The sequence below is a fragment of the Anser cygnoides genome, chromosome 2 (assembly GCF_040182565.1).
Source record: "Anser cygnoides isolate HZ-2024a breed goose chromosome 2, Taihu_goose_T2T_genome, whole genome shotgun sequence".
In the NCBI taxonomy this organism is placed as follows: Eukaryota; Metazoa; Chordata; class Aves; order Anseriformes; family Anatidae; genus Anser; species Anser cygnoides.
The window spans coordinates 98,667,850-98,681,969 of NC_089874.1; the positions used below are offsets into that span (position 1 = coordinate 98,667,850).

General features: G+C 42.5%; 1 protein-coding gene across 1 annotated transcript; it reads left to right on the top strand.

Moving 5' to 3' along the window:
- The first annotated feature begins 115 nt into the window (after nucleotides 1–115).
- Nucleotides 116–13,898, top strand: CAVIN4 (caveolae associated protein 4). The gene is made up of 2 exons (XM_013181212.3): nucleotides 116–904; nucleotides 11,786–13,898. The coding sequence occupies exons 1-2, from the start codon at nucleotides 494–496 to the stop codon at nucleotides 12,443–12,445; spliced, it is 1,071 nt and encodes a 356-aa protein (XP_013036666.1). The 5' UTR covers nucleotides 116–493; the 3' UTR covers nucleotides 12,446–13,898.
- The last annotated feature ends 222 nt before the right edge of the window (nucleotides 13,899–14,120 follow it).

The window sequence follows — 14,120 nt, forward strand, 5'->3', positions numbered from 1 at the left end:
TGTTACCCCACGTGGCAATTGTAAGCAGCTGAAGATCTGAAGTTTGTTCTGCTTGAAAAACAGCCGGCGTTCATTGTCATGAGCGCTCTTTGAATTCCCTCAGAGCAAGCACTTCAGGAACACGAAAACAAAAGCAGATCACTTAAAATATGTGAGTTTGCTCGCCTGCTTAGTTGGTAAGTTACTTAGCTTCCCTGGATTAACGCTAATAACTGCATCAGTACAGAAGCGTGACCCTTTAAATGTGTGCTCCTTTCCAGACATTGCTTCCTAATTTTAGAGGTTTCATGTTGCTGAAAGCATCTGAACCACCGCCTGTGGACATTTGGTGGTCAGAAGCATCTGTCCCACCTCCGGGAGCGGCGTCCCACACCCGCCTGTGAGCATGGCTGAAGCCGGCTGTCGCGCCGGCACTGTGCACTAGCACCAGGATTGTTCCCACGGGGTTTGGTCAAAAGTCCAGCTCCTGTGGACCTGTCTGGAGAGAGGCGAAATGGACCACCGCGAGATCACGCTGGAGGCTGACAAAATCCACCAAAACCGCCTGTCAAGTGTCACCGAGGACGAAGAAGAGCAGGATGCAGCGTACACCATAGTGACGGTCCTGGACAAAGTGGCCAACATTGTGGACAGCGTGCAGGCGAGCCAGAAAAGGATAGAGGAGAGGCACAGGGAAATGGAAAATGCCATCAAGACCATACAGATCGACATCTTAAAGCTTGCCCAGGCTCACGGCAACACCGGATATACGGTGAACAAGCTGCTGGAGAAAACCCGCAAAGTCAGCTCCACCATGAAGGAAGTGAGGGCACGTGTGGAAAGGCAGAGCACCAACGTGCGGAAGGTGGAGGCAAAGCAAGAGGAGATGCTGAAGAAAAACAAATTCCGGGTTGTGATCTATCAGGTAACCGTGAACCTAACGTATTGCTGTGCCGTTGTTGTGTCACCTCCTCAGTAGCTGCGGGCAGGCGTCGGGTAAGGAACCAAAAGATGTCCGACGGGAGGGTGACTTTATGCTTTCTTTAACACCGAGCTCTGCGTCTCCGTGCCTTTCAGCAGGAACCCACTGGCAGCAGCGCCCGCAGTCTATTATTAGTGTTGGTGGGTTTCTGAGCCAGTAGTGAAAGATTAACTGCAGATCAGCAAGGACTATTTGTTGCCTCTCTGAAAGGTAATATGAGGCAGGCCCTGTAAATCTTGTCATACAGACCATGCCTGACATTCATCTCTCTTATTTTTTTCTCCATATTAGGTAGAGTCCAAATAGCAAATTGTTTGTAGGCTCCCTGGAACCGAGACTTTCTTTTAACACTAACTTTAAAACACATGGTTTATTTAACTCGCAGGCTTCTGTAGCACTGACAAATGGGGGCTTTTTGCATTGTCTGAGTCTACAGCCGTGTGTGCACAAACTAGAGCTCAGAGCCACAAGCCCTTCTTTGCAGCAAACAGTCCCTTGCATGCTATACTTGGAAATGATTTCACACAGCACAGTTCTTCCAATCACATTTGGCAAGTGAATTATACATTTTTTTTCATTAACCTCATTCCAGGATGTTCTTAGTTCTTATAAACGATTGTGTTTGAAGAGAAGTTTCATGAAATAGCGTAATCGTGCCAACATCCATACAAACGGACAGTTGGTAGTACAGGCAGTTCATGGGATCTGTCACTCGCTAGCAAGCACTGTGAAACTCATTTTTTTAATGGCTTGATCCTGCATTTGCTGAAACTTCCCAGTTCCCCGAGTCAACAGAAAGTACAAGTGTTTAATCTTTTGCCAGGAGCATAGTTTCTCCTTCATGCCAGTGAGTCCCCAAAGCTTCTTTCAAATGAGTCCTATTCATCATTAAGCATTCTTTAAAATGTTGACCCTTGCGAGTAACCCGTGAGGCCCCTGTCACCCTGTCTCGGACCCTGATTCTGCAACTGTTTGTTCATAAATAACATCACTTGCATGAATGGATCTATGTGTTTCACTGAGTATATTCGGCAGCGTCTATAGCTAACAAATTCTTATGCATAATCTAACAACTTCATTTTAAATAATCTTAACAGCTTCATTTTCTTGTACTGGGAAGAAATAACTAAAAAAAAAATAAAAATAAAAATAAAAAAAAACCAGCAAATGTTACTTCTTAATGTTATGTTAGTAACACACAGCCAAATTCTGCTTCCCAGCTTCTCTGACTGAATTACTTACTGTGGCTGCACAGGAGAAAGCATAGGCAGAATTCAGCCAATTATTACAATTATTGAAAGCTGCACCATCGTGATGGAACAGCAAAGAGGCACCTTTGCTTTTTCCTTGCGTATCATTTCCCATCTAAGGAAAACAAATATCTGTGATTTCCCTGTTTAATGGCACAATGCCATTTCATTGATGGACCTGTACCATAATGATTGCAGTAGAGGCAATGCTTTGAAAACGTTTGTCCTTAAAGCGGTATTCATAACAGAATGCATTTTTTTTTTCTCTGAAAGACCTGATTTGTCACTTATTTTTAAAATGTTGCTACTTTTAGATGTTTCACATCAAGGGTAGCTCTCACGATGCATACATTCTGTAAGAATCACCTCCAGAAGGAGTTTCTGAACTCTCTGCTGGTTTCACTGCAGAATGACCTGCACCCTGCTCCATACGTTTAGCCCTTTGTTGGTGCTTTTCAGGAATGCATACAGTATTTTGGATTTCCCTCTTTCTATCCTCCTTTTCCTGTTGTAGTTGAGGACTGCGAGAGAGCATATCTATGACTTTCTCTAACTTCCGTTCTTTCATGAGGTGTATGTATTGAGGAACCTTTTCCATAATGCACAGCTGAGGAGCAATATACACTGCTCCCTTTGGAGTCTGGTATGTAACACCTTTTTAGAGGAGCAGAACTGTTTTGCTCCACAATACCAAGGTAGCCCAAAGTGTGCTGGAGCCTTAATGTCCAGCACACTTGTGAATGCCTCTTTCACGCAAGTGTGGTCATTTTTACACCGTTGACTTACACCAGTGTAAGCACAGTGTTGGAGTGCCAAGACCTGAATGACTGAAGCTTGGCTACGATGAGGGGAAGTCTGCTAATAGCTAGTGAGTCAGTGTGGTTTGTCCACTCCCTTCACTATATTTTACAAATAGGTGTAACCAAGTTGTTTACTTGGTGGTTGTGAGTGACAGCTCATCTGTAGTGACATTTTTTTCTGATGAGCCACTTGGGACACTGTGGTGGAGCCAACAACCTGTGTGTAGCCGCGGTGGAATGCTCCCGTGGGTGAGCACACGTGGGTTTTAGTTTTAACTTCTGCCAGAACTTCGGCATATAAGGGAAAAGGAAACACCAATTAAATCCTAAAGATTTTATTTCAAGTGGAAAGCTTTGATCTCACCACTGATGGAAGGAGCAGGCAGGTTGAAAAGGATCATTGACTGGAGGAGATTGTCCCAAGAGACCTCAGCCATGATAAAAAGATTTGGCACTATCCTCGCATTAAAAAGAGACAAAATGATCATCCATGAGCATAATGATTAGAGAAAAAGCATTCATTTTTAAAAGGCCATGCAGTTGAGGAAAAGATTTGGTAGCAGGCAGCTTTTCTGTCCAGGCTGATTGCACGATTAAAAATGATAGGTTATTTCAGATTTTCTAGAAAGGTCTTTGACCCTGAAGTACCACGTGCCCTAAGAGTACAAGCAGGGAACACAGAGTACATTATAGGTTGTACAGGTCTCTGTTCACTTTTGCTCAGGTTATTCTGAATAACCAGCCATGAGATCTGTAGTTTCTCTGCAGCCAAAGAGCATTGCACAATTTAATTCATTCTGACTAAATTATACAGAAATTAAAGGGGATTTTTTTTATATATATCTATTTTTAAATCTTGAAAGCCCTTATTTTATTTGCTTTGCCTCACATTCTGCAAGTCCCTCTCTTAATGTATGTACAGTCACCAGGAGGCCCGTGTTACAGCTGCTGGTCTGCAGAACAATGTCCCCCGTGGGTGATTGCTCCAACGCAGACGTGGTGAGTGAGAGGCCAGCAGAAGCCTTGTGTGCACCACTCTAAAGAAATTAAAATAGAAGTGGCTTTTCCTGGCCACTGTCCTTCTGCCGCATAATGACTTGGACGTAAAAATGGTGAGCCTGAGATGAGGACAATCATCTGAAAATCTGGAGCGGAGGCACTTCCACACACAGTGGCAGTAATTCAGGGTGCACTGAGCGCAAGGACGCAGTTGCAAACACGGGGTGCCTGGTACATTAACGCACCCTCCATCGGCACAGAGTTTCAATTACAGCTATGGAGAAAAACCTGTGAGAGTCACCGTGACCTAAAAGACAGTGAATTATTTAATTCCATTTTACAAAGACAAAAGAATTGACTGCTGAATGATCAGATGTCGTACGGGCCTAAGAATGACAGGCTTAGGAGGGGCTCTAAGCAGCTGTCTGCAGAACAGTATTGTTAGCACCACGGGGTTACATAGCTCACCAAGAACAGATTGTGCTAGGTATCCCATCTTTTATTATTTTTCTGTATTACAGAAACATGGGAGAGCTTATCTTGTATTTCTGTGTCTGACAGCTCATAAGAGACAATCTGGAAAAAGGACAAATGACAATGGACTGTGTTGAAATGGAAAGTGTGATTTGTGATAGGTTTCTAAAAGGGTTGACTTTTAAGACATCATTGTCAACTGCATATTATTTTCTTTACTGATCTTGGCAGAGAAAGTGATGTGGATGTTAAGAAAATGCTCAAAATGAGCAGCTGTCAGTCCGGAGAATGAAATATAAGAAAAGAAACCAAATTGTCATTAGAGCTGGAGCAATGCTAATTGAAGTGTACATGGTGCCAACACCTGTACTTAGCAGATACCCTTGCTTTAGCTTGTCTGCTGAGGCTCCGTGATCTGGGAAGGACAGAAAAGGGTGTATGAATGCTCAGAGGATGACTGAGAGTCCACTTGATGGCATGGCTCTTAAAAACATGCAGTATGGGCATGAAATGCTTCAGGCAAGGTATTGATCATGATTGATAAGTGATTGAGAGATGAGTGCCCTTGTCCAAAGCACTCCAGAGCATCTGGAAGACCACATACAGCTCTGATCACCTGCATTGTGCTCAAACCAAACAGGTTGGGAAAAGTGCTGCCAGTCTGATCAGAGGGACAAGAAGCTCAGTAAATGAGAGACCAGGAGGCTGTAGCTGGGTTTGCTATTAAAATGAAATTGCTATTAAAATGGAGTCTGAAAACTTAATGAAAAAAGCTGGCATAAGTTGAGTACCTGTGTTAGCAGAGCACCGGCCTCACACTGTGAGGCCTCGTTGCTCAGTGACATGGGGCCTTTGCTAGAGTCTTGTGGCCTAAACCTTACAAATGTTTCTACAGCTGAGACAGGTAATTGCCTTAGCTGAGACTACAGAGACTAAGAGGAACCCAACAGCTGTACCAACGAGGGCAGCGAGAGTCCTTTGTTTCCAGTGTCAAGCTCGGGCCCTCCAGGTCAGAGCTCTGAGCCGCCCCATGCCGTGCAGCTCACAGCCACGCGGGCTGAGCACAGGCCCAGCGCTGAAACGCAGGAGGCAGCCAAGGAGATCGTAAGTTACCTCTGATTTCGAGGGGAAAAAATCAACCACATTCAATGAGCTAAAGAGAATCTATCATTTTAGGGATGTGTTCACAACGAAAGGGGGAGCCGGGGGGGGGGGGGGGGCGGGGAGGGAGAGAAAAACATAGCAGCTGTTGGGTCATCTCTGGGTTCCTAAAATGAAATAGGTTGCATATTTCACAGGACTGTGTATTCACAGCAGATTATAAAATTGTCTCTATACCTTTTGATATGGTGTAATCAGAGTCCCCAGTCCTATTCCTTTGTGAAGAGCCTAACAAGGACAGGCAGTATCCTCTCAGGACTGCCATTGATTTTTCTCCACCTATTAACATTGAGTGGTGGAAACGGTGGATCCTAATTTACATTTGCACTGGATGCTGGGGTTCGGGGCTTTGCATGTGTTTGGCCTCCTTGCCTCTTCCCCACGGTCCTAGAGGCTGCCTGGAAAGACCTATCGACGGGCACTGAAGCTGGCCACTGCGAGAATACATCTATCTTCAGCAATGTGCTTCGTGCCTGAAGAAGTCCAAGAATGAACGGGCTCAACTCTGGTAACAGCAGTATGGACTGAAATTCTCAGCGATGCTGTCAAGAGCTGAATCTTGCAATTATTCCTTCAGTACAGGGATAACGTTGGTCAAGATGGTGCAGGCACAGGAGTGAGGAATATATGAAAGCATTAGCAGCAATTTCAGAATTTGGAATGGGATTCATTTTGCCAGGCATTAGGTATTAGTAACGCAGATGTTTGCATGCTTGGCTTGCAGACTCCCTTCAAGACAGCAGAGAGAAATTTATGGAGCCAGTTTTGTCTGACCTATTACAGACATCTGCTTCTCAGTGCAGTGTCTGCTTGATAAGTACCTCTTCTCTCCATTGGGTTGAAAGGGAGTCCAGAAGCTAATTCATACGGAGACACGGTTGCTTGGGCAGACGAGTTCAGCAACTTGTGATGAACGGTTGGGTTGCCTTGTACTTGACAGCACTACCCTGCTGCAGCTAGCTAGCAAGAGCAGTCATGTTGTGATGAAAGAATGAATCAAAACATTACCAAAACATATATATGTTATTTATTTATTTATTGGGCTCATCACGTCTTGTGAATACTCTTTCTCCTCCCCTCACAAAGGTTTGGTATCTGCAGGTAAACTGGAAGTGAGAAATTTCACAGCCTTCCTTACAAACCTGCTGACTGACCTGCAGAACTATTCTCTAGGTCAACTCAGTAAAATCATAGCAAAGCAAAGTAGGTGTGAAGCTTTAATTTTCCTCTGGAGCCACAAGTAGTCCTTTTTTACGCAGCATGTGGTGGCATGGAGCCAATGGTTCCTCTGAATGCTGGGGTATAACTGGGCAACACTCGTGCCTAGTCTGCAGCTTGCTGCCGCCAGATAATGAGAGGATGAGCTGCATTTCTTTACAGTCACTGTATATTCCTGGCTAAGTTAATGAATTTCTTTCAGAATTTAAAGAAAAGGGATGCGTATTAGGCTCCACAAAAGAGGAAATGATAGGGATTGACTGTTCTGGCCAGGCTGCTTTTTCATTATGTAAAAATAATTCTAAATACAAGCAACAGCACTTGGCCATAAAGTCTTACGTGCTGAAGTGTTTATTCTCTACCTACTTCACTTGATAAAATCCCTTAGGTGCCCTTTTAAAATAATCCTATTTCTTTCCTTTGAACAGCTTTTTGGCTGGATGGCAGAGATTTTGAAATGACATATTTGCGGAAAAAATGAAGGGATCACTCGAGATTTACAAAGCTTCACTCTTAACTGTAGAATAGGAGTAAAAGTACTGAATGGTTTGTAATTGGTTATTCATCAGCAGTTTCATATTGATTTAGAGAGCAATTACAAGGAGATGTTTTAGTGATTTACCTTGGCTGGTGGTTTGAATAACAAATCATTCATTTAACATGCAAATGCCAGGCTTTCTCTATGCATTGTCTTGATACAGTTTCCTGCTCCTCAGCTGCCAGTCATTCACATCACAGGTTGTCATAGACACGGCAACATCACCAGATCGGGCACGGGGTGGCCCATCACCATTTTGCTGCTTCGTGCCCTGGCTCGGAGTTGCCACGTGATCGTCGGTCCCATCTGTGCTGATGCTACACAATAACCCGCGCGCTCCCTGTCACACGTCCCAAGGCTGAGAGATTGTTTGCTGTGACCTTTTCATTGTGCAACACAATGACAGCGATTTATGGAGTTTCATCTGTCTCTCCTCTCCACTTTCGCTGTGAGCAGGGGTTTTTAGGAGCATTTTGAATCATGATTTTTATATATATGCATATATGTTCATACATTTATGGTTGTGTGTGTGTGTGGTTGGTTTTTTAAATTGAGGGTGCCATAATAATTATTTACTTGGTCATTCTATTTTTGTCTGCTACTGCTTCTTGTATCATTTAAAAAAATGTTCTGCTAAAGTTTTAATTGAAAATGAATAATAATTGAGTGTTGATAACAGTTATCTTTATTGAATGTTTTTATAATTATAAGGTGAAGCTCTTTGAAAAGAGAATGCAAAAATGTTTTATAGTGTTTTACAGCATATAAGGCAATGTCTTTTTTTTTCTCTTTTGCCCACTCTAGAAGTTCAGTTTGGGCTTTGGAGTACAAACCCAGAACAAGTGTACCAAACAAACAAGAAAAGAGAACGGGAGGAAAGCCCCTACATCCATTTTAATGCCTTATATCTCATTATTTTTAATTTTTTTTAATGGATATTATAATAAAAATTACTGAACCAATCATAAAACGCATTCATGTACTTAAAACCAAGATATTGTACAATGACATTATGTCATTGCTTCGTGTACAGAATCCAGTGGATTCTAAACTAGCAACACATCTTTTTTTTAACAAAAATACTATTGCTCCTATTAATTACTGATCCCATCTGTGCTTACAAAGGTACAGAATGGAGAGGTAGTTAATGAGTTTGGGAGAAAGCTGTTAAATAACCCTTTCTCCTTTGCACAGCCCCTCTTCCAGGAGCCCCCTTGGCTTGTTTGCTCCTCACTTCAGCAGTAAGGGAGAAAGGGACTGCCAGAGCCAACCTGATGTAACACTGCGTTAAATCCTATGGGAGAAAAATGCTTCTGCTGTGATGCCTTCCTTGGGATCAGGAAACACCAGCAGTGCCTGAAACTGCCCTCAAGTGCCCTCACGTGTGGGTGCACAATAGCCAAAATTTTGGCGGCTGATGAAAGTATGCACAGCAAGAGGCCTGTAGGAAGGACTCAGATTACATCCCCTCAAATTTTTTCTAATTGTGAATTAATTGAAATGGGAGTGGAAGGAGCAAATGACAGTGACAGTCAGATTCTCCTGGGAGCCTGGTATTAGAAGCAGCTGGGTTTCCATATTCGCTGTCCCTAGAGCCATCCAAATAAAGACGGTGGTGGCTTTCTTCAGCAAAGCTGAGCTTTACTCAGGTGTTTACTTTGTATTCAGCCGGGCCCTTAAAAACTCAAACCTTTACTGGCTAGACATATTTTGAAAGAAAAATACTCAAAAATGAGGAAACATTTAGTTTTAATAAGCTTTCTTAGCATACTTTCTCTGCCAGCGGCATCACCAGCCAGGCCTGAATTGTACGCTGAGAAGAAAATTGTCAGCCAGTTCAGGGACTGGTCCCGTGCAAGTGAAATCAGTAGGTGTCTTGTCTTTGCTTTTAGTGAGACTATAAGCAAGCTGATAGCTACGTGCTTTGACCTTACCAATTTCCCACCTGGTGCTAAAATTTATTGTTCCTGCTTTAGGAAGGATGAGCTCCTGTCTTCTCTCTGCCCCACTGATATCTGCTGATAAGAAGAAAATGTTTAATGCTTGAGGGGAAGGGCAGGAGAGAGAAAGGAGGCAAATGAGAAAATCCTCCTACTGCGACTAAATCACTGTATATTTACCAGGAAACCTCCCCAACGTACAATCCAGCTTCACTAATACGTTCCACTTTGCTAACATCTTCCACCCAGAAATCTTGAGAGGAGATACAAACTCAAACTAATTTTTAGCCTTACTATGTTTGGTTCTGCAAGATGTGTGCAGAAACCGAGGGAAAAGAGAAAATCAGAGATTTGGCAAAGATCATTCCCGGTGTCTGCAGCAGAGTGAGAAATGTTGCTCAGGACCTGCAGTTCTAACTGCTGTGTCCTGTCTACGAGGCCTTCATTTCAGATGTCCTTGTTCATAAGTCGTAATTCTGACACATGCCTAAGAAAGTTAAAGCCCTCTCTTCCTGAGCTAGCAAACTGCAAAGATAAATGCAGCGAAGCTCCAGCAAGCAAGTGACAAAAAGTACAGATAAATTTACTCTTCTTCCGAAGGAACACATAGCATAACTATTTCAGAGGAAATAGCTTCTCTCCTTCCTCTCTTTTTAAACAGTGTTCTTCATATGTACAGCATACCCTACTCACCATATTGCGTTCATTTTGGTATGTGCTGAAATTTCCGAGCAGTCATTATGGAAGCGTTTCTGTTACCATTTCAGCTGAAGGAGTGGGCTATAATTTACAAACTTTGAGGAATTATTATCCAGCTGTGTTTTAGTTCATTTTCAGAAAAGAAGGGATTATGTTTATATATAGAAGTCTTTATATAATTAATGTTAATTTGCACGTGTTAATGTAGAGGATTATTAGGAAAGTATTGTAGTTTTGTTCCTGCTGATTTTGACAGATGAGTTGAACAACATTCCACTGTAATCAATGCAACATAATTTGTCCTTCATTTTTCTAAGCATTAACAACTATTTTACTGGAGGGTTTTTAATGAAGCCAAGGCGTGATGACAAACTTTTAAGTGGGCTTTATCTGCCAAAAAGAGCTTAATGTATTTTATTTTACATGTTGCTATTATCCTGCAAAATAACATTAAACATGACTTGCTAGGAATGAGTCACTGTGAAAAATGACAGATACTTTTTTGGCCAGAAATCACTTCTCAACAAAATCTACAGTAGGACATACCCATTCTTCACAGACTCATAACTTCTAATATTTCTTCTGGTTTTTGAATTAAGAAAATAATACCAAGGATAGAACCCAAACACTGACAGGCCTCAGAAATCAGCTATAGAGGTTACGACAAATGGGAACCAGCTTACAGAAGTTTTATTTAGTTGTCGTACATCTGCACCTGAAGGGTTGTTCCTCTTGGGAGGAGAGCACGTGCACGGCTCTAGCTAGCAGGGAAGAATGGGCTGGCCACGTCCACCTCGTAAACCTCCTACAGGTTGTGGTTACCGTGGACAGCTTTTGGAAATCTGTATATCTCTCAGCTTTAAGCCTCTACCAGTCTTTGGAGGGGCTACATAGACTCCCAGTGCTAAGGTATCAAGGACAGTCATCACTTCCAAGAAGGCAGCATATCATATCACATCGGCATACATATCATATGCATAATATAAATACATAATGCCGCCCACTCACATAGGCCACCGAACTAACCACAGAGAGCAGAGGTGTTTGCTGAAGGTCATTCTCATGTTTCCAGATGGAACAAGCCAAGTGCACGCCAGCGGTGGTGCATGTCCTGAGTGAATTGTGTGGAATTGGGTTTACTGCATAAGATTTAATTCCTTTGCTGACTTTGACCCTTTATTTAGCCAGCAAACATAAATTAATATGTTAGGGTCCATCCCCTTCTGGGCAGCAACAGTAAAGTTTGCTTAATTCTAATTAGCCAAGAATCTGCAATTGTCTTCATGACAAAGTAAAGGGCCGAGGCACTCTTTTGGAGAGGGTACAGCTGCCACAAGCACCTATTTTGTCTACAGGGCATTTACTGTTATTGGTGAGAAATAAGGGATCCGGGTCCTACCTTAGAGAAGCAGAACAGCTTCAAAGAAACGTGAACTGGACACATCTGCTCTGAAAACCATCAGGGACCAGTAAACACAGGACCATGACATTCATTATTTTCAGCTAGCACCACTCTGAAAACAAATCTTTGATCAGGTATAATGCTTTTACAGAATTTGACAAATCCTTCTTCTGCCTCTTGTATTCTATGTAGATCACGTGTGATGGTACAAGCCTACCTTACATTGCTAAAACAGTGCATTTCAGTTAGCATTAATTAACTACAAGCCAACAAACAACATGCTTAAATAACCATCCTTTTAAAACACACTTGCTGGAAGATGACTCTCTGCTTTCGTTCACAGGAGGAAACTGAGTGTCCTTCATCTCTCTCTGTTATCAAAGAGAGGACAGCAGGTGAAACTCTAGAGGATGATTTCATCCCACCCGATGACCTGTCTTCTGATGAAGAATACTATATTGAAGAAGGCAAAGCAGCCCAGTTCAAGAAATCGGGCATGAGGCGCATAGATGATATCAAAAAGGCATTTTCAAGGGAAAATATCCAAAAGACGAGGCAAAACTTTGGCAAGAAGGTAAACAGGCTTCGAACTAGAATAGTGACCCCTGAGAGGAGAGAGAGGATCAGGCAGTCAGGAGAGAGACTGAAACAATCTGGGATAAGGTTCAAGAAAACCATTTCACAAGCTGCCCCCACGAAGGAGACGTTCAAGATCCACAAAAAAAGTAAAGAGCGAACAGTAGCCGAAGGTCAGGAGGGAAGCCAGGAAGCCGGCGTGCACATAGCCTCCGAGCTCGCAGCAGCAGAGCCCTTCACTGAAGAAATCTCCTACACAGAAGTGATTACTAAGGTAAAGAAAGACAAGAGCAGCGCAACGAAAGGTGCTTCCCAGCCAGCTGAAAAGGGAGTGATGATCCCCGAAGTCGTTCTTAAGCAGGAAGGAAAAGAAGGAGGAGGAGGAGGTGACGATGTACCCTTGCTGGACCTAAAGCAATCAGCATAAGGAATTAATTACCAAACACCCCATGCCATCCTTACTGAACAAGAGAGAATGCAGACTGTACGCACTCCGTTTTTTAGGAAAATGTGTGAGTTTTTGTTCTATCACGAAACACGCATTGGTGGTGTTCTGTCATCTACACTGGTGTCTGTGGTGTCATCTTCCCGGCAGAAGAGGAGCCACACAACCACAAGAAGGGACTCCCCCCCTCTGTCTTGGCATGTGCAGCATTAACCCAAAAGGAACTGAGCCTCACATGTCCACAGGAGATGGAAAGCTGCTCTACTTTCAAGATTGATTTAGCGTTCATTTAATAGCCTAATTACTCTCTTCAGTTTTATGTACTACAGTATAAAAATGTTGTCCTTCATCCTATACCAACTCCTCTACTCAGAAACCAATAGCAAAGCTATTACTTCATATTAGCAGAAGGAAGAACTATGAAAAACGTCCATTCAGCTGTACAAATCTTTGAAGGGCCCTCACTGAAACTGCAGAAGGAGGAAATTCCTGCTTTATCCCAGGTGTGACAAAATGTGGCAGGAATTATAGTTTTTAGTAAACTGCATTTCTTCTCAGTGGAAAAGAGAAGCTCGTGAAATGTCTAAAGGTTATTTCCAGAGTTCTGGAGGAGGAAGGATTGATGTATTTAGGCCAGGCATTTTCTGTACTTATGGAGTAAGGATAAAAAAGCAGAAGACACATTAAATGTGGAATAGCAGGAGGAAAAGAGAATGAGATATCATAATCATGTTATAGAAAGATACGATTGTGAGAAAGGCAAAGGTATAAAGTAGTAGAAGATGAACAAGATTAATGTATGGGTTCTGGATAAATAGAGAAGAAAAAAACTAGAATGTGGCAACAGAAGTTTGTATTTGCTTACTCGAGATCATTTTAAAAATTAATTGTTACTCTATCCAGAGGATAATAGAGTTCATGAATGTAGCTGACAGGACGAGAGAATTGTTTTGTTTTCCATTACTCTGTGGTTTCTCTGAGCTTCACTTCAATTAAAATCTATTCTATAAAGCCGCTGAAGTAAAGGGCCAATCCATAACCCAGCTCTTTGTTTTCTATCACCACCATTATCGACCAGCCACAGCCTCAGGGATTATGAGACAGACACCCTTCGGAGTAGGGAATGCTGTTTATTTGCAACACTCACTGCCTGAAACCAGATATGTTTGTAAACACGACCACTATGCTGATGTGAGGAGCGGGACTGTGGTGCTCTCTTCGTTCTTACATGGCATTGCTTTCATGGCACTTACCTAAAGCAACATTAGGCATTACTATCTGTGTGAAACTTGTACAATATTGCCCAAAGCTGTATTGTTGTATTTAATATCTCAGGTTCATTTTAAGAATAGAGCATAACCTGATTATCTATATACGTTGTTTGAGGACTCCCAGCTGTTAATCTATAATTTAAATATAATTAGTTTGATTTCAACTATTCTGCCTGCCAGTTCTTTCATTTAGTCTGGTGTACATCATGTTTGAAGTAAAAGAGCTTCAGCAATAATAACCAAGGAACATGGGTTGGGAAAGGTCAACGTTATACTACGTCAATGACATTTCAAAGCAAATTAAGGCTGTCAGACTGGAAGGAGCGACTCCACTGAACGGAAGAGCGGGATGGGGCAAGAGAGGGAGACAGGCAGAGAAAGGTATT